At 40.7% G+C, this 25,269-nt stretch overlaps 3 protein-coding genes across 4 annotated transcripts in view; 2 read left to right on the top strand and 1 right to left on the bottom strand.

The window, feature by feature from the left end:
- Window positions 1–4,354, top strand: part of VPS35L (VPS35 endosomal protein sorting factor like) — a 43,480-nt gene extending 39,126 nt beyond the window's left edge. Inside the window, exons 29-31 of the mRNA XM_066560966.1 lie at window positions 411–529; window positions 2,861–3,007; window positions 3,494–4,354. Of these exons, the coding sequence (XP_066417063.1) occupies window positions 411–529; window positions 2,861–3,007; window positions 3,494–3,592 (365 nt within the window). The 3' untranslated portion in view covers window positions 3,593–4,354. The remainder of the gene's footprint in view (window positions 1–410; window positions 530–2,860; window positions 3,008–3,493) is intronic.
- Window positions 3,054–14,932, bottom strand: KNOP1 (lysine rich nucleolar protein 1). 2 transcript variants are annotated; one of them, XM_066560967.1, is made up of 5 exons: window positions 14,884–14,932; window positions 12,596–13,952; window positions 8,637–8,705; window positions 8,100–8,177; window positions 3,054–5,783 (listed from the first exon to the last, which is right to left on the bottom strand). In XM_066560967.1, the coding sequence occupies exons 2-5, from the start codon at window positions 13,949–13,951 to the stop codon at window positions 5,472–5,474; spliced, it is 1,815 nt and encodes a 604-aa protein (XP_066417064.1). In that variant the 5' UTR covers window position 13,952; window positions 14,884–14,932; the 3' UTR covers window positions 3,054–5,471. The 2 variants fall into 2 exon arrangements, with proteins under 2 accessions (XP_066417064.1, XP_066417065.1); XM_066560968.1 differs by having other exon boundaries at window positions 14,903–14,927.
- Window positions 14,933–15,015: 83 nt separating this feature from the next.
- Window positions 15,016–25,269, top strand: part of IQCK (IQ motif containing K) — a 35,549-nt gene continuing 25,295 nt past the window's right edge. Inside the window, exons 1-6 of the mRNA XM_066560565.1 lie at window positions 15,016–15,046; window positions 16,322–16,395; window positions 17,068–17,182; window positions 18,526–18,623; window positions 22,779–22,831; window positions 22,945–23,022. Coding sequence (XP_066416662.1) covers window positions 15,022–15,046; window positions 16,322–16,395; window positions 17,068–17,182; window positions 18,526–18,623; window positions 22,779–22,831; window positions 22,945–23,022 — 443 coding nt within the window. The 5' untranslated portion in view covers window positions 15,016–15,021. The remainder of the gene's footprint in view (window positions 15,047–16,321; window positions 16,396–17,067; window positions 17,183–18,525; window positions 18,624–22,778; window positions 22,832–22,944; window positions 23,023–25,269) is intronic.

Genomic DNA, 25,269 nt, shown 5'->3' on the forward strand with positions numbered 1-25,269 from the left:
ATTTTCACTAAATAAAACTCAAATTTTTTGGTCCAGTGCTGCTACCATTGGAGACGATGGCCATGCTCTTCTAAAGTGATGGAAGCAGGGAGTCTCTGTGGAAAACCTGAAAATTGACAAGATATGTTGCTGAACATTGAGTCTAGGAGATATTTGTGAGCCTGTCTGCATCCAGGAATACAGGACTGGCTTTAAGTTAAAAGATTCTTCTCAGTGTTTTGCTCTTAAAATCAAAAGGACACAGTAGGCAACCAAGTGGTAGGCACTTAAGAAACGCTTCTGTGTGTGTTTCATGGAGGAGGGTCATTTTATCACTTCCAAATCTGGTCTTCTGTCAATATATGATGTTTTCAATATCAAATAAATGTACAGCTCTTTAGGCAGACCTAAGCTTGAATTCATCTCTGCAGTTGATTCCAATGATGCTCTCTATGGTGGAGACTCCAAGTTCCTGGCTGAAATTAATAAACTGAGTGAGACAGTGGTGTCACAGATCCTGGATCACCTGAAAACCCTGGGAAAGGAGGAGGTATGTTCTTAGCTTGATTCAATATAAAACCAAAAGTAATTTGGGGTTGAAGAAACAAAACAGCTTTGATCAGGACTCGGTCTTTTCAAAAGCTTCAGGAACCTCATAACAAAAGGAAATTGGGTATTTTAATTTGTTTAGAAAGTGAGACCATCACATAGGCAGGCTTGTGGTGGACACCTAATGATGTCCAATTCTGTAATAAACAAAGTGAGAATTCAGTTAGTCTATTACTGGGGAAAATACAATGAAAGCCACCTATGATTATAAAAGGGTCAGATCCCAGGCACTGAGATGATGTCAGGAGAGAGGTACAGAGGGAGGAAATAGTTGTTTTGTCTTTACTCTGACTTTAGTATATTTGTTCCATATAAAATAAAGAAATCTCTAGGCAGCTTATAGGATTTCTTGATTGGAATTCAGAGGCTCTGAGGGATCAAATCTAGCTTAATGGATTGTATGTGAAAGGCAGGTGACTGATGTTTGCTGAAATAATGAGAACTCACTGTTCTGTTAATGTACCTGTTTCTGAGAATGGACAGCTTCCCAGGCAGCCCTTACTGGATGGCTGCTATTGATAGAAATCCTGGGGCTGCTGGCCTGGCATGGAGGGCAGGGTGTGATTGATTGGATGGAATATTTTAGATGGGCTATTTGCACAGTAGCCCAGAGTGTTTGCCAATACAGAATGTGTTAAGTGATACATATTGGGAGGACACTGTGCTAAGTTTAGCCTTTTCTCTGCTTTTGCTATCCTGTTTGTCCTTCCTTGAGCAATGGCAGAGATGGAAGATGAAAATATCCTTAGCTCAAATCCTCTACATCATTGTACACATCACCTCAGGGAACAGTAGTTCTTTTTCAGAACAGCAACAGCAGAAACAACCATTCTAGCACAGCTAAGAATGCCCAATGTTCCAGGGCTGGGAAGGAAATTTAAACAGTGTTTCAGTGGGTAGTATATTAGGGATTTTTTTTGCATCTGACTCCTGTATGGAATTTGTGGGTAGGAATGTTTGTAGTGCTTGAAATCCATGGTTTCTGAAAGGCCTTTTTTTGTTTGTTTTCTCCTTTCAAGCATGCTTTGAGTATGGGGACCCTGTGTTAGTTCACTGAGGCTGTTGTGGCACAGAAAACTGGATTTAAGGCTAAGCAGCACAGACACAGGTGCTTGGCCTGCCTTTGCCTCTGCACCTTGGATTTGCTCCTCTGTCCAGCCTCATTTACAAAGAGGCACCATTTGTTTTGCTTTGTTGAGTGAAAGTCATTGAGAGATTTAGATAAAAATTGCTTTGTAAGAATGAATGGTTGTTTGAGGAAGCTGTTGTTGCTGAGGAAATAGAAGTGATGAGAATATTGTCAGAGATCTCTAATTGTGCTAAAGTAAAGCTGGTCATAAAATCACTGTGGTATTTGGATTGCTTCAGTGTTGGTGACCTTTTATTATTCATTTCTTGGCTGCTCATTTAAATGAACAAGGCTCTAATGATTTTGTGTTTTTATTGGTTCATTTCCTTTAAAAGCTATAAAGGAAAATAAATTTTTCTTACAATAAAATCCTTTCACCAAAATGGCAACTTGGAAGAGAACAATGCATCTTATTGTTAACACAGTGTGGTCTTTTCACAGTGTTAGAGAATGCTTCATTTGTGTGACAGTGCTGGAATGGAAATTTTTAGTTCTGGACAGTTCTGTAAAGTTCAAGCTATTTCTGGTCAAGAGAACATGTAGCAGTGAATCCTCTCTTCTTTGTGTGGGGGGAAAACTGCTCTTATGCTCCTTAAGGTCCCTCCTCAGCAATTTTAGGGGAAGTAGCTACAAATGTGGTGCAAATATGTTCATATCACCAGAGTTTCAGTGAAAGAATAGCAGGGAAAAAACATCTTTGGTTAAATAAATAAATAAAAGCAGAATAGACTGGGGGAAAAAAAGCCTGAAGTTGCATTAATTTAGATTAATGCCAGTGGTCTCTCTAAAAATTTACAGTCTAAGTGCAAGGTTGGTTGGTGGGAGGGTGATTTCTGTGCAGTTGTAGGGAGTCTGGAGCTGTAAATGTGTCAGACCTACATTCTGTGCTGTGCCAAAGTGGGATGAGTCCTGAGTAATTATTTTATTTACAGCAGCTTATGTTGATTTACAGCTAGTGCTGTTTGCTGCATTTTGAATGGAGAGTGAAAACCCTGACTGTATTTTTATGTCTGTAACTCTTGCTGTGTGTCACAACAGGAGAGTCCTTTGAACTTCTGAGGGTTCAGAGAGGCTGGTGAGGTTAAGCTGGGTATTTTGGGATGAGTGTACAGTAACATGGGAATATTTTTGTTTTCATCCTAGACCCTGAAGAGGCAGAGCCAGCTGGCTCTCTACTTCTTTAACACCATTCTGGCTCATGGGGACCTACGAAACAACAGACTGAACCAGCTTTCAGTCAATCTCTGGAATCTTGCTCAGAAGCATGGCTTTGCTGACACCAAGACTATGGTAAGGGAAGGAGACAGACAATGCAGAGAGGTTTTAGTTCTTAAAATCTTTTCCAGTCTTTATTTGGGAAAAGGCAACATTTTCTTGAACTGAATAAACCTCATCTCTTTACAAGCTACTATCTTAAAAAAATCAAATTGTCTTAAAACCTCAACAAGTTATTTTTCTAAATGCTTCTTAATGAACAAGCAACTTGTCTTATTTCAAGTGGTCTGTATCTTTCTAGAATTTTAATAGTATGACAAGCATTAAGGAACCTGAAAGTGTTGGTTGTTCTTAACTACTAGAAAACTAGCTTTAAGAGAAATACTGCATTTTTATTTTGTGGAGGAACTGCCTGGTGAAAGCTTGTAAAGTGGCATTTGAGAGCCTTTCAGAAACATATACATGATAAAGAGCATGATGTAAAACACCTTCACAAAGATGAACTGATGGCTGTGAAATGAGACACTGAAAATCTCCAAATACCTTTCTTTTCAAATCTAGGTGAAAACCCTGGAATACATCAAGAGGAGGAGCAAACAACCTGAAATGAGTCATTTCACAGACTTGGCCCTGCGGCTTCCTCTGCAGTCCAGGACCTGACGGGTGCCTCTTCCAGGGAGTCACCTGCACAAGGGAGCATGGAAGCAAGGCCACAAATCACTGATCCACTCTCACTGCAGGAGCTCAGTGCATTGTTACTTTCCTTAGTGAGACAATTTACTTGGGCACAGCAAAGGTAAAACTGTTCTGAGTGCAATAATTTAACCTGAGTTTCTCTATCCAGTTTTACCATAGCATTATTATTTTAAATGCTGATTTACATTCAGTAAAGTTATCTTGAACCTCTATGGTTGCAAAAGCCTTTTGAGATCTAATCTGTTGTAATTTTAACAAAAAAGGAAGATAATCTGTAGAAATGAGTTCACAGCCTCAAAACTTCATCCCTCTTGCAGAATACTCATTCTCCTCTGCAGAAAGCAGCATTTCAGTATAACAGACTGAGTTGTCTCTCTGCTTTGGGATGCTGCCAGCATTTGACTGGTTGGTTCCAGTAGCAGAGAACAACGGCTGAGGTGTTACTGCTCTAATTTCTACAATACATTTACACAGAAATGTTTATGTTTTCATTTTAGTCCAGCAGTGTTTTGTAAAATGGAAGGAATCTTTAAGTGTTGCAAAGGAAAATGGAAATTATGCAAAGTCCTCTATATTTGCAAAGTACCTATCACTGAATAAAACAATTTGCAGTTCATCTGTGTGTTCTGGGGGAGTTTGTGTATACAAATCTATCACCTTACCCCTGCTGGAATTTAGTTACATGTACTGTTATTATTTCTAATAAAATTTCACTCTCACCCCTTCTGCCCCATGTTGAGATCTTATATCTATTGCTACTTTTGTTTAGTGGTTTTTTTTTTTTTCCTCCTTGCCAGGCAAGTAGCTGAGGGCTTGAATTCAGCATTTGTTTCAAACCAGAAGAGAAAACAGAACCTCAACCACCTGAATTTTAGTAAAACAGGAGCCAAAACCTAGAAGGGCTGGTGGAAGCTGGTGCTGAACACTGAGAGCAGTAGTGCAAATCAGCCTCATGTTGAGGTATGGGTGGTTTAAATGCACTTTAAAGGAGAAGGTTTTCTCCAGGAAGTTTAGACCCTGCAGGAAGAGCATCTCCCTCTTCCCAGATACAGGAATGGATTCATGGCAACCCCTTAAGATGGAGTCTCAGGATAATTTTCACTTCCTCTCAAGAGCTGCCTACAATGCATCAGAACCCAGTGCTCTTAAGTGTGTTTTCTGCTGGAGGCAGATGCTTTCAGGTAGAGCAGTCCATTGCAGAAAACTATTGTGGAAAAGTGAGGCTGTCTTAAAAGATAAAGAAATGTAGTAATTCTCTTGGTGCTACTCTCCAAACTGCTTATACTTTCATTTTTAGCTAACAGCTGCTGATGGGAAATCCAACTGCCAGAGCATAGTTCCAATACAGAGGATGTTCAATGCTATCATAAGGAAGATGTTAGATTTTTAAGAATTACTTTCTGAGTTAAAAGTCTGCCCACATCAAATTTGAGGGCACACCACTAATGTGTCTTCAAAGTAAAGCACCATCATTTTGTACCACTGAATGTAAAAAATGTGAAGATTTTACAGAACAATAAAATCCTTTGGAATCACTTATAATATAGATAAAAGTAAGTTTATTAAATCAGCATTTAAAAAAAATTACTGAATTTCAACTAATTGCAGGCATGGCACACATCTTCAGTCTTTGAAGGAGGCTGTCTCTTGCCTTGCAGAACAAAATAAAGGTTTCAAAAACTTACTGTTTGGATGAAGGGAGGACTCAGCTCCTCTGCTATATGTAGCTGAAAACTTGAACTTCAAGGACTTCATAAATGAAATTTCTTCAGCATTTTGATATTTCAAGTAAAAAGATGTAGAAGGCAAAAAGAAATTTTCCTCTCTTTATTACTTCTGAGTTTTAATCTTCAAATTTTATAGATCTAGATGCATATTTGTCTATGTATACTTTCTTGTTGGCATTAGGCTGAAATCCAAGACCAATTCCTCTGTGTTGCTTCAAGTCCATTGCTTTATCAAACTCCATCTTCAGAGCCTGCTGTAACTTCTCCTCCCCTTCCTGGTTCAGAGCCATGTTTGGTTTGTTTGTAGTTGCTGAAGGACTTTGCATAGGCACAGAACCCTTTTTAAAACCACCCAACAGTCTAAAAAACTTATTTTGTTCCTCAGCACTTTTAAAAGTAGCTGTACTCCACTGTCCAAGGTTCATTTCCTGTGAGGCAAAACAAAGTTAACACTAAAATTAAGAAATACCAAGACCAAGGAAGACAATTTCTGTCTGTGTAGATGAGAACAGAACACAGAAGCCTGAGAGGGGCACAGAGCTGGGAACTGTTATTCCATGGGCAGAACCTCTCCAGGGATGTGGTACCAGACTGAGCTGGCTCTGCCTCAGTGCACCTTCATCAGCATTTCAGCCATTTCACCTGGAGCCAGGGGTTAATGCCCTTTGAGAAGCTCCTTTCCCTCTGTCCCTGGCTTGCTGCTCTCTCTTTACCCAGCTCCAAGAGCCAGACAGCATCTCTTATTCTAAGAAAACTGTCAGACTTAATCCTCTTCCACTGTCACTTTGTGGGGTTATCTTTTCATCCTCCCACTGCCTAGCTAGGGAGCTGCTGTTTTCAGCAGAGTTTGTTAGTTGTGGACACTGTTCAATCTGGTTTATAAGCTTTAAGTAATATTTGCATTCTCACCCCACTAATTACAGTTAATATTGCAAGGGTGCACAACCAGAGGGCCTCCCCTATCCAACAGGACAAGTCTAGTTCTCTTAAAGCCTCCCCTCCCTTGCAGTTTGCTGTGTTCTTTGTATTTACTGTATTTGCATTTAATTGCCCTCTCTGAACTACTTCACCCCTTCAGGATTTTTCTTCTGTCTGCAGATTCTGGCCCCTTTCTGAGGAGGCAATATCCAACTAAAATGAGATTTCAGCTGTTTGTGGAAAACCCCAGATACACCATAGGATTTACAGAGTTCATGAACTTTTGGCTTACCTAAGAACAGGCTTCATTATTCAAGGGTGTATTTGACTCCTGCACTACAACTATGCAGTCTCTTATTAATATTTTTGGCAGGACTTACTCAGAATTTTTTCTTTAAAATTGGGCATGATACTAAATGGCAGAATGTCTGATTATTAATTAAACAGATTAAGCTGGCTACATCAAAGGAAAAAAAATGTGAATTCAGTGGTATGTTTATGTCAGCCTGAAATCCTTCCAACAGAACAGTTGCAGCTTGCATGAAACAGTCATTCTCCAGCAGACAGCCAACATGACACACAGCATGCCACACAACTGCAGGAAAGCTACAGCAGGGGTTTAAGGCAAAAAAAAGCAAGGCTGGAGTATCATTCACCATCACAGGCCAGAATACCTGGTATGAAAGAAAGCTACCCATAATACTTCAGCCTTTTGACCTTGCTGCACAAGCCCAGTCTGTGACACAGATACACCCAGATACACACAAGACACAGATAAATAAATCTAAGTCCTCCCTTTGCAATGGGAGACATCTGCACTGATGCAAATATAATTATGGCTTGTCAAAACCCTGTTTTTAAGTGAGCTGCTGGCAGGCACTACACACAGCTTCTGCTGAAGCATTTCCAGCTCACTTTGTGGAGCTGATGAATTAGTTTTCACAGCTTCTATTCTTCTGCATACTACTAAACAGAAACAGATCAGTGCCAAAGAACTGAGATCTCCTGCCAAGGATGTCATTTTTCTCAATGACTCCAGACACTATTAGACAGTTGTAGTTCCAGAGCAGTGAGACTCCCTCCCACTATGTTAGATCTACAGGAGCTGTTTCTGGCATTTGTTTGAGGCATATTCCAGCTTTCTAGGCATTCTGGCAGTCCTGCAAAGCAACAGAAGATTTACTCTGAATTACTAGCAAAGCTTTCTCTCCACCTCAATATTCTTACCCCTGGCTAAACACTGCAGCAAGCTTCAACAACCGTACTGTGAATGTGTCAGGAGCCAGGCTGAGTGGATGCAAAAGCAAAGAATCAGAAAATATCTTCCAAAGAGATGGTGGGGGAAGATGTAGAAGCCATGAGAGAACTGACTCTGAACATCACACACCTGTGTTAACAGCTGCCACCCCTTCACCTGTCCATGGGTGTCCCTGCTGCTGAATGTGTGCAAAGTCTTGCAGGTAAGAAATCAGAAACACTTCAGTAACTGCTGCATCCACAGCCCAAAAATTACTTGTATTTCACAGTAAGCAGAAAATGCTTCTGTAGCAATGTTTGATGGCTCATTCTCCAGAGGAACCAGAGAAAATGCTGCTTTTGAGGAGTGATGATGGGAATTAGAGCACTGTGCAGTGGCAAGGAGTTCAGTGCTCAGCTCTCTGACTCTGGGCACTGTACCAAGCTGTTCTATAGCATGACCTGAAACCTGCAGTAGAAGGAACAGCGCTGTACATGAGCCACATACAAGAAGAGCACAGTGGTTTTTACAGGACCCTGCCCTGGAACACAGTATTTCCATCAGGCTGGGGTCTAAACTCATACATCACCTGTCCCACTTTGGAACTGAGAGCCTTGGTTTTGCCAGATTCTCTGTCAATTTCTTCTTGCAGGGCCTGCCGCCTCACCTAGTGTGCAGAAAATGACACATGCAGCATAAGACTCCGTGTCCAGTGTGTTAAATGACAATTCACAATGAAACAGTAAGAGAAAAACAGAATAATTAGTTATCTGCAGAATTTTGTAAGGAAAATTAAAAGGTGCATGGGATCCTTTCACACACTCAACATAAGAACTGTAATTGTTTAGTGTCTGTTAAATGGGTTGTTTGCTGTATCAAGTCTAATTTTCTACCTGTCTGCATTGATGAGAGGCAAAGAAATGTGTCTTTAACTTAGTAAGTTAATTAGTTCTGACATTGAATGTACATTTTGGACTTAACCCACATGTAAAGCACATTTTAAGCAGAGCTTTATTTAGGGAAATTTAGGCACAGATAAGCAACAAAGCAGTTTTTTGTATCAATTCCTATGCATGTTTTAAATGCTGATTTGCTGTAGATCTTACCCACTTAGGACAGATCATACCTTGTCTATGTTAATTTCATCACAGTTTCCTTTTTTTTCCTTCACAATAATTACACCATCTAGATGTTCCTGTAAAACAGGAAAAAACTTGTATGATTATTTTTATCCATTCTGATTAATTAGAATTTACACAGCTCTTACCACAAAAGTAGTTAAAAAAGTAAGCAATCAGTAGTACTGTTCAGGAGCAAGAAGAAACAGTCAGCTCTAAGATGAAAATGCCAATTAAATCTGTGTATTCCTATTGAAAAACCACACAAAGAAAAAACATTTTTTCTTTTAATCAAGATAAATGATTTTTACATTTACACATTAAGGACCTGCCAACAATACTGGCACGCATGGTAATGTTTGCAGGCAGAGTAATTTCAAATTAAACCATTTTGTAAAAGCTTAAATTTATACTTGAAGAGAGGCCCAGAGACAGTGCAAGTTGAACAAAAATTGAAATTGGAGGTAAAATAACTAAAGGTCTCTCTGAAACAAATGCACAAAAGCCAATCAAGAGCAGCTGCATGTGCTCCCTTGTGCATGAAGGTCCCCAGGAGAGGCAGAGCTCACACATGAACTGTCCCCTGCAATGGCAGCCAGCAGCACCTGATGCCACATCTGAGAGCAAGGAACAGGGAGCTGATGGAAGAGACAGAGCAGCTCCAGAAGGAATGGATGGGCTGGAGGGAAGGCAGAAGGCAAATCTGGGCAGAGCCCACACACAACCAGATCCTGACCACATCTCCACAAAGTGCAGCCCTTCTGCAGCTTCTGCTCCCAGTGACTGGCGTGCCTAAACCACTGCCCCCAGCCTTTCTCTCCCAAATTTGTAATCAGGAGAAGCTTTTTGGGCATCAAGTACAACAGGGTAAGTAATAAGTCCAGGAGAGTGGTAAATGAGAGCCATAAGCTTTAAACCAGCCTGAAAAAAGTGGCCAAAGGGAAGATTTATTGATACAGCTAACATAATAAACCAAGCATGAAACAGCTAGGGAAACGACAAGGAAAAGATTTCTAACATACTTCTGTCAGCAGAACCTGCTGTTACTTTTTTGAGGCTTTAGTTCTATTAAAAGCTATCAATGATTTACCTCATTTTCCAAAGCTACCTTTTATACCCTGCTTTCACACACACAGAAGTGCATGCACTATTAAAAATGGGAGAACACTGTCTGCAGGAAGGAGAGCTCGTGCTCTTGGAAGAAAAGAAGAAACCAAAACCAACCCTCATTTCCTTCTAGATGGCCTGGTACTGTCTTTTCAGATCTATTAAAACAAGCAGGTAAACTGTCCTGACAGGACTCTGCAAACAACTGCCGCATATTTTTTTCTTTTTAGCTGGAAGGAGGGAGCACCCCCATCCCTGCTCATTCCCAGCACGGTGCTGACCTGCTGAGGGCTACTGAGTGGAAAAAACTACCCCATGGAGGTGTGCCAAGCTGCCTCCAACTTCATGGAAAAGGAGCACATTCACACATGGTGGGGTTATGCTGTCTGCTGGCAAACAACATCAAAGCAGTAAACGGAGTCCTTATCCTCCTCACTGTCCCAGCTGACTGCAATGGCATCCCACCAGAAAAACACCAAGCATGATATTAACTGGGTATCACTCCACATTGTCTTTAAAATCTGCTCTTTCACTTGCAGGGCAAGCCCGACAGAGCATTTTTAAGGCATGCAGAACCTTGTGTGTAGATGAAAACATTTCGGGACTCTGGCACATTTAAATGCAAGACCACACAATCAGCCACATTATTATTATTATTAGTGCAGTGTCTTTTGGCCTGGCAGGAACTAGAACTTGCTAGAACTGATTAAGCCAGACCTCTCAACCTTCAGATTTTCTTTTGAGTAGTTTCTTATTATTAAAGGAGCTGCCTATGGGAAAGAGGAACAAAACATACATCACACTACTCCCTTCTCCTCAGTAGTTTGCAAAGTATTTGCTGTGGCTTCCATATTAACTGGTCATGAAAGTTTACATGGTAGGGCTTATCTTGCCTCTACACAATGTAAGCAGCTGCAAAATCCAAATAATGTCCAACAAAAAGGCAATGCCAATTTAATTAGAAAATAGATCCAGCAATAAAACCACCCTGTCCTTTTGAAAGGTCAAAAGGAGAAATCCAACTTGAAAGCCCCAAACATCTGCTCACCTCATGACTGATAAGCACACACACTCCCCTCACAAACCCCTGTGAAAAAAGCTGTATCTGGGTCTCCACATGAATCTAAATTTAATTATTAGCACTAGACACCAGGCAGCTGCCAGGTTTCCACAGAACTTGAGGAAACTGCATCTGAGTGCATGAGAAAGCAAAGCACACCATGAAGTGAGCTTGAGAAGCAGCTCACAGTATGGTCTGCTCTACCCTTAACATGCAAAAATCTTCAGTGATACCTTCCTAACCAGTCCTTGACATTTAAATAAGCCAAGCATTCAAAATTCTTGATAGAAAGCAACTGGAATGCAGCTTCTCGTTACCTACAGGAATAAAAGTTACCTCCTAGTAACTTGCAATGTGCCATTTTCAAAGTCAAGTTTAAGCAGCCACAAATACAGATAGATACCTATTGATTTTCTGAGCATCTCACAGCTTAATTCCCAGTGATAACAACAGAAGTTGGGCATGCAGGTACTAACTTTTGGCACCCTTAGCTTTAAAACATAACTTTGATCAGATAAAGAAAAACTGTCTGTATTTCAAATATTTCATCATAATCATTTTACCTCAGAAGTGGCAAGTACTGCAATACTCTGGGATGGGATTTCCTGACCAGTCAGTCAGGATCCAATCCTAGTTACCCTCAGTTACAATTTACACAGTTCTTATATCTATTTATTTTCTTGCATAGATTTATTGTTTTAATTAAAACTGCCTGCTTAGGTCTTTAGTACCTTTCTATGAGAATTTATATTTCAATGTTTTTGGCCCAGTCTACACTTAGGATTCCTAGGATTTTCTCTGCAGTTTTGTTGGAATTAGTCAACAGGTTTTGGCTAACTTTCCCCTTTGCTCCTAACATTACATAACTCCGGCAGTGACAGCAGCAAAGCTTGAGGAAAGTCTAACAAACAATTAGATGAACTCCTGCTGTCAGGGTAAATTACATGGTATTCAACTCCTGTTTTATGGAGAGTGTTCCACTTTGCTAAAAGCACCTGAGCATTTATGACTGTACAAACCCACTCTATTTTTGGGCCAGTACTTGCTGATAGCTGTAATATTTAAATTTTCACAACTGAGACACTGTGTGATGACAGCAGCAGGCATCTCTGCTTCCCCAGGTGTCACAGGACCAGCTCAGCTGGGGTTGGACCCCTCTATGGGCCCTTCCTTTAAGAGCTGGGCTGGCTGATCTCAGTGGGTCCCTCCCAGCTCAGGATGTCCTGTGAGCTGTGCCATGCTGAATGTGCCACCCTGTGAGCTGTGCCACGCTGCATGTGCCACCCTGTGAGCTGTGCCATGCTGAATGTGCCACGCTGAATGTGCCACCCTGTGAGCTGTGCCACGCTGCATGTGCCACCCTGAGAGCTGTGCCACGCTGAATGTGCCACCCTGTGAGCTGTGCCACGCTGCATGTGCCACCCTGTGAGCTGTGCCACGCTGCATGTGCCACCCTGAGAGCTGTGCCACGCTGAATGTGGCACCCTGTGAGCTGTGCCACGCTGCATGTGCCACCCTGAGAGCTGTGCCACGCTGCATGTGCCACCCTGTGAGCTGTGCCATGCTGAATGTGCCACGCTGAATGTGCCACCCTGTGAGCTGTGCCACGCTGCATGTGCCACCCTGAGAGCTGTGCCATGCTGACACAGACCAGCTGATCCTGCCTCCCCACACCCAGAGGGACCCTCAGTGACCTCAGTGTCACCAAGAGCAGAGCATCCTGCAAAGCAGGGAACTGCCCCAAAGGCTTCCAGCTCCTCAGCAGGAGGGAGCAAAGCTGCCCTCCTCTCCACAACTCACCACCGACTCATTCCATGGCGATTCTGTCTTGATCTTTTTTGCATCTGCTTTTGAACCTGGCTCTTCAGCTGAGTCCTGTGGTCGTACTTTTTTCCTTTCTTTCCTTTTTCTGTCACACAGCACAGGTTTACTATTGCATAAAGCCCCATCCACAGTGTCCCCTGTAACACACTCAGCTCGCTCTATTTCACTCTCTTTGTTCTTATTGCTTTCCAATTGTATTTTTTGGCTTTTAGAAGCACTGTCATTGTTTAAAGAAACTTCTGAGTATGTTGTTTCCTTCTCCTTTTTCTTAATCTTCTTCTTTTTCCTCTTACTAACTTCATTATTATATTTGAAATTCTTCCTGTGTTTCTTTCCAGACAGCTCTTCTTCCTCAAGCCCAATTTCTTGCTGTGCTGGGAGATGCTTATCAGGAATGCTGTGACTGCAGTCTTGCTTATCTTCACAGGTTGAGGAAGAAATAGCTTTTGTTTTCTTCTTCTTCCTCTCTTTGATATGCCCAAAGTTCTTAATTTTGTTCTCTTCCTCTCTGCTTGTCCATGTAAATGCCCAGGAATTATGTTCCTTCCTTTTTCTAAAGTCACTTAATGCAGTGGGGCTACCAGGAACTCGATGCATGTTGTCCTCATTATCTGCCTGTGGTAAAAAGCAGTCAGACTTATCTTTCTTTTTATTTTTCTTCTTTCTTACATAACTCTCCCCACCATTCTGAGCATTATCTGTGTCATAGTCCTCACCCATAAAAACTGCTTTTTGTGAAGTGTATTTGTGGGTGTTTTTACAGACTTTTGTAGATTTCCTTTGTTCACTGTCCTGGATGTCCTCTAATGAAAAACTGCATTTCTTCTTTTTTTTCTTTGTTACCTCACCATCCAAATCCAAATCAGTATTCTTCCTCTTTTTTTTAAAAGATAATTCATTTTTCTTAGTACCATCTGTGCGATGATTTGAAAGCTCCACGTCACTACTCTCATTATTCTCCAAGGAGAAACGACAATGGACTTTTTTTTTCTTCTTTTTGAATATTTTAATTTGTTCCTCTGATTCCTCTTGAAGTTGTAAATCCAGATGACCTTTTCTATTCATAAAGCTTTCTAAATGATCTTCCCTGAGTAATTCATAGCCAACTTTCTTCTTCTTGTTTTTCTTATTATTCTTTGGTTGCAATTTGTGTAAGCACTCATCTTTTAAATTTTCCTTTTTCCTGCTCTTCTTTTTTTCCTTGAGACGGCCACTGTCCTCAGTTTTAATGACAGTTTTAACATCTTCCTCAATTTTAATGACAGTCTTCACCTTTTTCTTCTTCTGTACAGGTTCCTCATGAATGTCTTTTTTCTTTTTCTTTATTATCATTCTAAAAAAGGATATGAAAATGTTAGTGAAATGCTTCAAAGAGACAATGCAAGTCCTAATCTACTTGATCTTCCTTTTTTCTGAAACCATTCCTGATCTCCCATTGTCCCTGACATTCTAATTTCAGTCTGATTTCCATGACGGGGAACCAGAACATATTGACACACAGAAAAGACTGTTTATGGGGTGATTCTTTTTATCATGTTGTTTAGTGTACCTTGTCTTAGCTTGTAAGGTTCTATTTGTTTCACAGCAGCAGACCATAACGTTGTCTCAGTACCTATCCTCCAAATATCTTTTCTAAACGGCAAAACATATCCGTGTGTATATACACAAATACAACTAGTGGGTATATACACAAATACAATTCATTTTCCAGATACCTGTGACTTTTCACTTAACACTGAAGTTCACGCGGCTTTACTGCCCACTCAGCATCACAAGACCCTTCCAAGGCACCTGATTTATTACCTTAAACTTCCTTCTATCGGTGAATTCTTATCCTTGCTCTCCGTTTTTCTCGGGACATTTATGCCAACAAATTGATTACACCAGAGCACCCTTTAGCCCCCACTCACTGAAAAACTCAATTATTCCTGCTCGGTTTGCAATAACACCATTGAGGCACGCTGTCAATCCGCGGACAGAGCCCCGAGCCCAGCACAGCCCCCTCTCGCTGTGTGTCCGGGCCCACCGCGCCCACCCGGCGAGGGGAGGGGGTGTCAGCCCGAGTCCCGCCCCGCTCCGGGCCCGGCCCGGCTCGGCACGGCCCGGCTCGGCCCCGCCGCCACAGCATCCCGTGCGGTGCCGGTGCCTGTGCCTGCCGTGCCGTGAGGGGCCATGCCCTGTGCCTGTCCCTGTGCCGGTCCCTGCCCTGCCGTGCCGGTCCGTGCCGGTCCCTGTGCCGGTCCCTGTGCCGGTCCGTACCGTACCGGGCCGTGCGGCGCTCACCTCCCGCGCCACGTGCAGCGCCCGCCGCCGCTCCGGAAGCGATCGCGCCGTGCCCGCCCCGCCCGGCCCCGCGCGGGCGCTGCCGGAGCCGTTGCCGCGGTGACGATCGGGACGCGGCCATGGCGGAGGGCGGGCATGGCGCAGGTGGGAGCCCCGGCCCCGGCTCCGGCTCCGCTCCGAGCTCCCCGGGCAGGGCTCCGAGCCCCCCGGTCCTGCCCTGCCCCGGCCTGGGGCCGCCCGCTCCTCTCCGCGGGCGTGGGGCTGTGCCCGCCCCACAGAGCGCCCACAGCCGCCCTGATCCCCACCGGCACCGCGGCCACGAGCGGTTCTGTTCGTGGGCCTTATGGTGCTTTTATTGCCATAACTTCCCCACAGACACCCTTGGTGTGTGTTTGTGCTGCAGCCAGGCTGCTGCGAGCCTGTGGCTGGGCCTCTGAGCCCGTGGCAGGGCCTCTGCCCTGCCCTTGTGCCGTGTGGGTGATCCTATACCCACCGGAGTTGGGGATTGCCTCGGGAAAGCAGAGAGGCGAATGTGTCAGTGCTGGCACAAACGTTAAATTAATACAAAACATCTGTTCTGAGAGCACCACCCCAAAGCAAAGCCCTGGGCTTCTCCCAGAGTCTGGGAACACCGAGATTGCAAAGCTGGGGGACCAGCGCTGCATTCTGCAGTTCCCCAGTGGGGTTATCTTCCCTCAGTACTTCATAATGCCCAAAGTAGGCGTTTTGCACTAAAATTGGCATTTTCGGGTAGGAGAGAGGCTGATTATTCTAAGCCAACACCTGCAGCACCCTTGGATTTGGTGGTGCCATTAAAGCCCACTGTGATGGTGGAGCTGAACCTGCTGGGCCGGGCTCTCAGAGCTCTGCGCTGTGGCATCTCTGGGTGTTCCCAGATCAAGTTCCTTTATTTTTCTCAGCCTGAGTCACTCAGTATCCTTGAGGGTCATGTACAGCTTTTAGTTCTTTGGGGTTTTTGTTTATTTTATTTTATTTTATTTTATTTTGCAGACATTAATACTTAACAATGTCTATGGGATTTAATTGCTCACAGAGGAATCCACTATGATTGTCAACTAGAAAAGTATTGTCTACTAGTAAAAACAGTGGTTAATTCAGTGCATTCTACCTGTGTTGAAATATTTTGAATTACTATTTTGGTACCTTTTTCCCAATAAAGGGTTCTTTTGTCAGTAAGAACCTTGCACTTGACTTAAAGCTGAAAGGACATGGCAAGAGTGTCTAAAGTTCTTGCTTGTTTTAAAACGTTAGATTTCATGTTAAACAAATATCTATTGCATACTAACTTTTGTTTTTTCAAGCCTAAATAAATACCTTCTAAAATAATGTTGCTTTAGGAGGGAAATAAATATAATTTTAGGGTTTCCTGGTAAATATTGTACTTTTTTTAACTTTCAGAGCATGAAGAGGAACAGCCTCAATTTTCAGATGTTCCTCAATCAAAAGAAGATCCCGAATCAAAAGAAGAATCAGTGAGTTGAGTTCAAGTAAAAAATCTGCATAGAGATGGATTGAAAATATTTTAAACAATGAAATGTGAAAATTAGGTACCCGTAGGGTAGACTCATTCATAAAATGAAAACAAAATTATTATTTTTCAAACAGTTTATTTGAACCAACAAATGTAATATTCCAAATAATTGCTTGTATTTAAAGCAACTTGAGTAATGCTAACAAGTTTATTTTCTTTAAAAGGTGAATTTCAGGACTTCTGAACAATGTGAAAGAGATATTTAAGCTTCTGAATGGAAAATACTTATTCAGAAAATGCTACCAGTATTAATTTACAAATAATTTCTATTTCTTACAATGAATAAAATATTTTAAAAATTGTGATATCTCACCATATTCTGTAAAAGGGAGTCATGTGCCTTCTGTTAGGTTTGGGTGATTTTACTGTGCTGGAAACTGCAGAAATTGTAAAAATGTAGTTATTTATATTATTACTTAAGTATATTATTAATTAAGTGTAATTATTATATTTTCAAGTATTCAGAAAATACATAAATAATACAATATTTGAATTAGAAATTATAATTCCATATTTTTTAACTGACCTTGTAATTTTTTTTCTGTTTAATTGGTTTGTATTTTTTTGTCTAGTCTATTGGGGTATTTAGACAGGATACATTTCTTTTGAGCAGGTGCCATTGGAAGCAGAAATTCCTGTGGAACAACTTTTTTCTGTCCCTGCAGCCCAATATCTGCCACCTGTACTTGGGGAAACTCCCCCTGGAGAACCCCCTGATCCAAAAAAATGTAAGTAGCAGTATATGATCTTGAGCCCTGCTGGGATTATCTCTTGCATATGGCAAGGATTTGTAATTTATTTCATTTAGAGAGTTAACAGGACCAAGATATTTGCTGGTGTGGAATTTGCACAGTTTGGCCTCTGGTCTGAAATCAGGGAGCCAGCTTGGCCACTTGGTCAGTGGAAGAAATACCAAATTATGCATTACAAACCAATAGCTTTACCAGCTAAGGGAGCTCTGTGCTCTTCTGAATAAGTGACTTTTTATTTAGGCACTTAAATCAGAAATGGCAGGCATTTCTTCCTCTGATTTAATAATGCAAAACTAGGATCAATAGACTAAGTAGACAATTGAATTTGAAAACTGCTGTCAGAATTCTGTCTTTTCCCATCTGATTACAGACGAGAATGGAAGCAGCTCTGAAGTTTTGTTCTTCCACTTTTATCAATCCTTTTACTTTATAATAAATTTACCAAGCAGCAGTGTGTTTTTATTATGCCTTGTAGTCCTTCATTTTGTGTTCTCTTCCATTAATTCTTGCTCATTAGGAATTCCTGGTGCAAGTCAGAAGCAGTGTTACCCTTGCCTTCTATATAAATAGTGTCCTCCCAATTATGAGCATTTTCTGGCAGTATATGAACCAATTAAAGGAATAAAGCTGAGAATAAATTCAGTGTTCTAGCTGTGTTGCCAGAAGAGAGCGTTTGTATGATTTAGTCTTTGCTGATCACATCAAAACCTGAGTGCTGCCTGAATGGGGAGAAGTGCCAGCCCAGACAGCCCTCTGAGAGGGGAAAGGTTGGGTACATGGAGTCATGGTAAAATCTCTGAAGGTTCTGGCAAGTATGAAGCAATTATGACAAAGAAATCACAGCACCACTAAAATATAACCTTTGGTTTTTCCTCTGTCTAGAAATTCAGTTTTATGACTAACTCTGCTGATGCAGATTGTAAAGGGCATGAGATACAAAAGTGGCCTAACTGCAGCAGCACTGAGCTCAGCACAGGCTAATTTCTTCCTGTCAGGGTAAATTAATTCACAGAGCTTTTCACTTCTGTGACTAAACTGCTTCTGGTGTCTGAGTTTCTTCACTTAAAACTGAATCTGACATCTCTGAGGCACACTGAGTTTGCAGTGGTGGTGCACATTGAAATTTACCCAAGTTTGTGTTGTGTTTGATGAGAAGTGAGGACAGACCAGTGGCTGTCGGTGAAGGGAATGAATCTGCTTTGTCCAAGCTGTGATGGTATTGACAAAATGACTGGTACTGACTTTAAGATATCTAATGGTGGTGTTTTTGTGAGATCCACGTGCTTAGCTGTGAGTGAAGGCTCTCCTGTTTCGCTCAGGTTCTCCTCGAGAGTTCTTGGAGTTTTACATCTTCCCAGTGCTCCTGCCAGGACTGGCTGCACTTCTGCATGAAGTAGAGAAGGAGAAGTGTTTAGAGGTTAGTTTGTGGTTTTCATTTCAAATCACTGGCAGGAAGTTACAGCCTTTTCTTTCACAGGCAGTATTTTTTAAATTTGGTCTTTTGCAAGAAAACCATCCGTAATAATAGGATATAACATATCAGGGGGTTTGTTTTGGATCTGGTTTTAAATGTTATTCTCTCCAGTAATTCAGAACAGATTACATTCTACATGAACTTGATCATTATAGAAAACCCACTTATGTGAAGAGATGCCCTGCTGCTGGGTAGCCAAGCTCAGGAAAGCAAGCTGAGGTCAGGTGATAGTTTTCCACTGTGACCTCATTTCTTCCTCCTTTTGAACAATAACTAGGAAAACAATAGCTCTTCATGCTTGCCATATAATTGAATATTTATGTTCTTTTCCATTGTTGTCCAGGTGCTTGATCTTGCACATTCTGTTTCCTTATCTGGCATAAATATGTGATTTTTAGTTATCCTTTAGTTTGGTAAGAAATATGTAGTTCCATATGGATTTGGAGGGGAAAAAAACCCCAATTGCTATAATTTGGGTTAAAATGGCTAATGAAATAACTTGAACTGAATTTTAGGATCAAAAGCAGAGTCCTTACAAACCCATAGTAGGAACAGGAAGAAAGGTTCTTGTGATATTGGAATACAGCTTCCAAAAATAAGAGGACAACAAAGATTGAAAAGATTCATGGAATTCATGAGACAACAGGACATGAAGAGGATTAATTGTGATGAAAAGAATACTGGGTTTGAATTCTGGCTAGACATGAGTCCCTAAAGCCTGTAAAGGGCAGTGGTACAGAATAAACCAGTGGGAGATAAATGGAAGAAGCACTGGAAGGGAAGGGAGGAATGACTGCAATCAATGAGGAATGAGCCCAGGAGAAGAGAGAGGGAATGGTGAGAGACAATGAAGAGTGGGATTTTGATGAGAGGGACTAAAGGTTTTCATGTTTTGAAAGGAAATGAAGATGAATGAGAAGAGCAGGAAAAGTCAAATAGGAGAGCTTTTGAGCAATTGAAATTGTGTTAAGAAAATCAGATTCTAGGGCCAACAGGGGAATTCAAAGAAGAGACCAGAGAAGGTGCATCCATGTCTGGAGAGGAAGAATTGTACAATCACATGGGGAAGTCAGGAAAGGGAAATGGTTATGCTGGAAGCAGGAATTTGTGTAGGAAAGATCTTTTTTGAAAGGTGATAAAGGAACATAACAATTTATACATTTAATTTAACATAGGCTCTCTTGCATTATGTGATGCATACAAAACATCTGAAAAGCTAAGCCCAGAAAAACCACCAGCTGCTAGATATATGTACAGACTTCAAACTGACATAAATATGAGAGCAGTCTGCAGAAGCTTCATTTTTAAATTAGAGATGAAAGAAATCTATTAGGTTGCCCAGTGTATTCCCTCACTGATTTTTTTTCCTGCCATAAGTTCTCCTGTGTTTTATCCCATCTGCTGTAAAATGCCTACAGGGGAAAGACTATTTTCTTAAATCTTTCCTTTCATGAGAACCAACTAATGCATTCATTTTTCAGCATTAAACTGAACAATGTATAAATGTTTTTATTAGAATAACTCTGACTTTTCTTTCTACTTAGCTATCACAGAAGGAGGAAGCTGTATAAGCCTCTGTAATGGAATATATTTAAAATTATGATAGATAGGGAAAAGGAATGGAAGAAGATTTCCTAATGACTTTGCCATCTTCTGATCACCAGTATATTTTCATGATTATTACCAAGCACATCATATTTAAACTGAAAAATGGAAAATGAATTCTGAATATAAACCGTTTATAAACACATCTGCAGGTTAACAATGCACATTGTACAGATATTTCCTGTTTTTATCCGGATTCATGCAGCATAGGAGGAATGTGTCAAAGGCAGGTCAATTTATGTAATTTTTTCCCTTTATAAATGTTGCCTGCTGTGCAACTAATGATTTAATTCACTAGCAAAATAAACTGTTTCCTGGAAAAGAAAATAAGATAAAAAATATTCAGCTTGATTGAATTCCTCTCTGCTAAGAAGGATAAAACAAGATGAATTTGATTCCTTTGGCTGTTTTGAGAACCCTGTTCTGATCATTTTTTCCCATTGCAAAGGAAAAGCAATTTACTTAAAACAGATTAAATTACAACTGCTAGATTAAATCAAATTTTGTTGTCAAAGTGTAGAATTTATTCTCTGAAACAATTCCCTAAGTAATGGGACCCATTTTCATCCTGTGATTGAGAATAGCTGTACAGTCACAATCAGACTCTGCTGTTTGCTTACAGATTCTGTGCAGGTCAGGATTTGTCCATTTAACATTTGAAGTGACTCAGGAAGCTCTGCAGTGAAGGTATTGGTCTCTTAAAGTTTAGGTGTTGGGCGTCTTGGAACAGCATTTGGTATCAACATAAGTGTGAAAACTGCATGAGGAGCTGTGTTTTCTTCCCAGCCAAGCACTTAATGGAGCCCTACCTGAACCCTAAAGCTTTGGTTGTCACAAAACAGATAATAAAGGCATGTATAGCTCAGGATTAATAATTGTTTTATGATGATTTCATCCTCTGGTCTTCTGCTTTCTTTTTTTTATTTTTCGTTTTTTTTTCTTCTGTTGGAGTCAGACTGTATTTCTATCAAGGGTAAAATTCTCTAAAAAATTAAAAGCTTTCCTGGGTATCCTGTAGGACTGCCCTGCAGTCCAGCACTAAACTTCACACTTGTCATCCCCAGCTATGTGACTGCCCTGTGCTCTTCCCTGGCAGCCAGCACCTCACACCATGTTCCTCTTCCACTTCACCTGTGGCTGACCCCCAGATTATGACATATACCATGAACTGAAAGAATTATACTATGTAGAACACATCTGAGGATAATGCATAGAATAAAGTCATTTTTCAATTTTCATGTTTATTGTATTTTCCTTAGCAAGTGGTAGTAGTATCTTAACCTCTTTTAGTCAAGACTTCAGCCTCTTTTGTGACATTAAGCAGTTTCCCAAAAGCTTTGGACCAGTGTGAATTTTTTTCCTAAAAAGCAATTATTACAGCTGAATCTCCTGTTTGACAGGGCAAGTGTTGGGATGGGAGCTCAGCTTGCTTTTTAGCAATGGCTGCTATTGTGATGAAGCACTTGGTGCCCTGGGGCTGCAGGGCTCAGTGTCTTTTAGGGTTCACTGTGACTTTGTGCATCCAGAGCACATCTCATGTCAGAGGGGTTCTGAAGATATTGATCAAGCTCTTCTGGTATTCCACCCAGAGCTCCATGTTCTATTCTCCACATTATGGTTATTGTGGTTTGTGATAAGCAGCATGAGCACCTGTATCATTTATCCATTCAATCTGTCAAGATAGAATGTCAGAGGAAATGCTTAAAAAAAAAAAGATTTCCTGCTCCATGCTGGTTTTATCAAAATTCAGGCTCTGAATGGCTGGCTGTGGTACTGGCTGCACGAGTCCCCAAGGACAACCTGCTGCAAAACATTTTGTAAAATCCTCTTTGTTGGTTAAGATTGAGAACTGGGAGCAAAAGGCACAAATGTTTTGCTGTGAAGCTCCAGGTTTTGAATTTTTACCTGGTTCTCTGTAATGCCCATGGTTTCTGTGGCTGTGGACAGACAAAAGCCTTCCTTTGGTTTTGCCTTCCTTCCTGGACCACCCAGCAGATGCTTTGGTCAGAGCAGCCACACAATACTCTGCTGTGTGTATTCACAACATCTTCAAGCTGGTTCCATGCAGGAGGAGCCAATATCCAATCAATGTTCCCTCTGTGTTGTGGAAGAAATGAAGTATTTTGAGTGTGATAATAGAACTTTAAACAAAATGGCAAGGAATTTACAACATATTTTCATGTTTGAATGAGTTCTGTTAATTTCTTCACAATGACATTGCCACTTGCAGCACCATTCAGAGGTCTTTGTTCTAGATATACTGCAGTAAATATCAAGATAATATATGTAGAATTTTCTCATTCATAGTTTGTCCTGAAATCATTCCACAAAATTTCTAAAATTTTGGCTGAACCACTGACTTTTGGCAGTAGCAATAAAGAGTAGACAGAGTAATGTAGGGTATATTTTATTTAATAAAAAGCAGTCAATTTATCTTATACATCTGACCAATCCAAAAATAATAAATAATTTGAAACTCTCTTCTGTCTTTAGGAAAAAAGAACCAAATTTATTCCCACTGATTTCCTAACTGAGTGGTTATACAAGTAAGTTATTCATGTTTCTTGCTACTAAGTATGTTCAGTGATTCCAAGGCACTAATTTGCAAATTGAATAGCTGAAATTTAAATTAATATGAGTTGTTTTCCTTTTTCTTTAGCAAGAATCCAAAGAGGAAAGATGAGTCATTCACAGAATTGTTTTCCATTCCTTTTGTTAAGGACTGGCTAAAGGACCAGTAAGTTATTGCAGTACTCAGAATAATTTTTTTCCTTTTATTCTTTTGCTATTCCAAAGAAGTTATAGAGCCTCAATATGTTGCAGTTGTGCCCTCAAAAATGCCCTTTACTGTGTGCAACAAAGAACTATGTGATAGTTTCTAACTGGCCAGTGTATTACTTACAAGGTATTTGGTACCAGAATTGTTCACAGATAAATTAATTTCAAATTCCTAAACACTTTAATTGTAGAATGAAGGACATTTGAATAGTCTGGTAGTGTTATGAACATCTTTGTACTAAGGAGTAAAGCAATTTTTTCAGTTCTGCTTCCCCCTATGGAAATCTTTGAGAGTGTAGTCAAGAAATTCTTCTCTAACTGTAAGCAGCTGCTTTTGACATACCTGTAACAATCCTTGGCATCAGGATGCATTTCTGCAGACATTTATGTCTTTGAGAAACAAGCCCTTGTTTTTGGCAGCCTCAATCATATATTCCTTGTTATTTTCTTAGAACCAAACAGCACAATAGTTATGAGAGAAATGCTAAAGTCCTTGAGACTGCATTTACTTTAAATACAGCTGCTGTGTGAGAAAAGCAAAGGATTAGTCCACAGTGAGGGAATAAGAAACTAAGAGGGATCAGATAATAAAGAAAAATTTCAATTTGAAAACTTAACTGGAATCTGGATTGGTAATTGGTGAAAACATAGAGATTAATATCTTTGTAGATACATTTACTTTTTCACATGATGTAAGTGGAAATTGAGCTTCTTTGAATTCTTGACTTGTGACACTTGGAACCTTGAGACACCAATGGAACAAGAGGAAAGCTCCTTATCACAGGTCTTTGTGGATAAGGTGGCAATTGTGTCAAAAGGGTTAACTTTGATTCCCTGAGAGGTGGTCAGAGCTGGGTAGGACATTTCTGAGTACAAGACCCCTTTGGAGAATGACCCATTTCATCTGAGCTCTGGTACCTTCAGCCATCAACTTGCTGTTCAAACCTGCCTCTGCAGGGACACATCTGCTCGTTCTGTCAAACTCAGTCCTTGCCAACAAGATGCCCATCTAAAGCTGTGGTTTAATGCTTTGTAAAGTGAGCATGAGCTGCAGCCTGGTTGTTGAACCCCTTTCTTAGGCACACAGAAGAGCCCTTGGCCAGTTCAGCCATTTTGGTACCGTGGGTTTGTGAGGATGGATGTTTGTACCAAAGATAAAATCTTTTAAGATCACACTTTTCAGACATTTCTCTTGGAAGTAAAGCTGAACAAAACATTCCCTGCTCTCTCCTGTACTTCACCCCACCCTGCCTGTAGGCACCCTGGTACCACCTTGTCTGTTTGTTAGGATGCTTGACTACTCTGATCAGGGCCCTGCTCTGAGTTAGGAATCTCTCTGCCAAAATGTGTGAGGAGGGTTTGTACAATTATTGAAAACAGATCATTTCTCCAGTCTGCTTCACCTTGGAGAGTGGCAAACCTGTGTATTGGCACAAACAAGGGATTAAAATGAAGGGCTCAGGGCAAGGTGAATAGAACAAATGAGCTGCTAAGATAGAGAGGTGGTGGCAGGAACTGCTTAAGTCAGCTTTGCCAACAAGAGAAATACACTGTGGAATCACAGCCTGGATGACTCATAGCTTCTGTTAGTGGTGGTGCTCCTAAATAACAGAGTGACAGCTCCACAAGGACACTGGACTGTCAGAGTCCCACTTAAGTTGATACCCGTCATCTTAAATCCTCTAAACAACTAGGCTCTTAAAATAATAATTATTAAAATTATTATTAAATAACTACTTTTAGTGATCTTATCTTAAAATTACAGATTTAAAAATGCTGCTTCTGAAGTAAATATTATTGGAGCAAAGTGAAAGGCTGCAATATAAAATAAGAATAAAAAAAGAGAATTTATTATTATGTCCTGGATTTGTCATAAATAGTTTATTGTTATATCCTTCCAGCTATCACACTTAAATGTAATTGATTCTATGCTTTTTATTGTCATTTCCATTTCTATTTTTAAAGGAGTTTTAATTTTTTTAACAGGATTAAGAGTATATAAGACACAATATGCTAAAAAGTGCTGGTCAAATTTTGATGGGAAGCATCCTCATCCCAACTGTTGAGATGGGTTTATCAGTGCCAAGCAGTCCTGATGCTTAAAAAAACCACCAAAACACAAAACCCCCAGAGCACTATTGTTTTTGTTCTATCCGGGATCCAGCTTTTTTTAATATATTCCATACTTGAGTATGACTTTTTTGGC

This window comes from Molothrus aeneus, chromosome 16 (assembly GCF_037042795.1).
Source record: "Molothrus aeneus isolate 106 chromosome 16, BPBGC_Maene_1.0, whole genome shotgun sequence".
NCBI lineage: Eukaryota > Metazoa > Chordata > Aves > Passeriformes > Icteridae > Molothrus > Molothrus aeneus.

What these genes read in the sequence shown, in the direction of transcription:
- KNOP1 (XM_066560967.1), bottom strand. Translation starts at nt 13,951, where the DNA reads ATGATAATAAAGAAAAAGAAAAAAGACATTCATGAGGAACCTGTACAG. An exon ending in ATGAAATTAACATAGACAAG is followed by an intron (nt 8,178 to 8,636) that starts GTATGATCTGTC and finishes TCTGCACACTAG; the next exon opens with GTGAGGCGGCAGGCCCTGCA. An exon ending in TCAGTTCCAAAGTGGGACAG is followed by an intron (nt 5,784 to 8,099) that starts GTGATGTATGAG and finishes TTTGCCTCACAG; the next exon opens with GAAATGAACCTTGGACAGTG.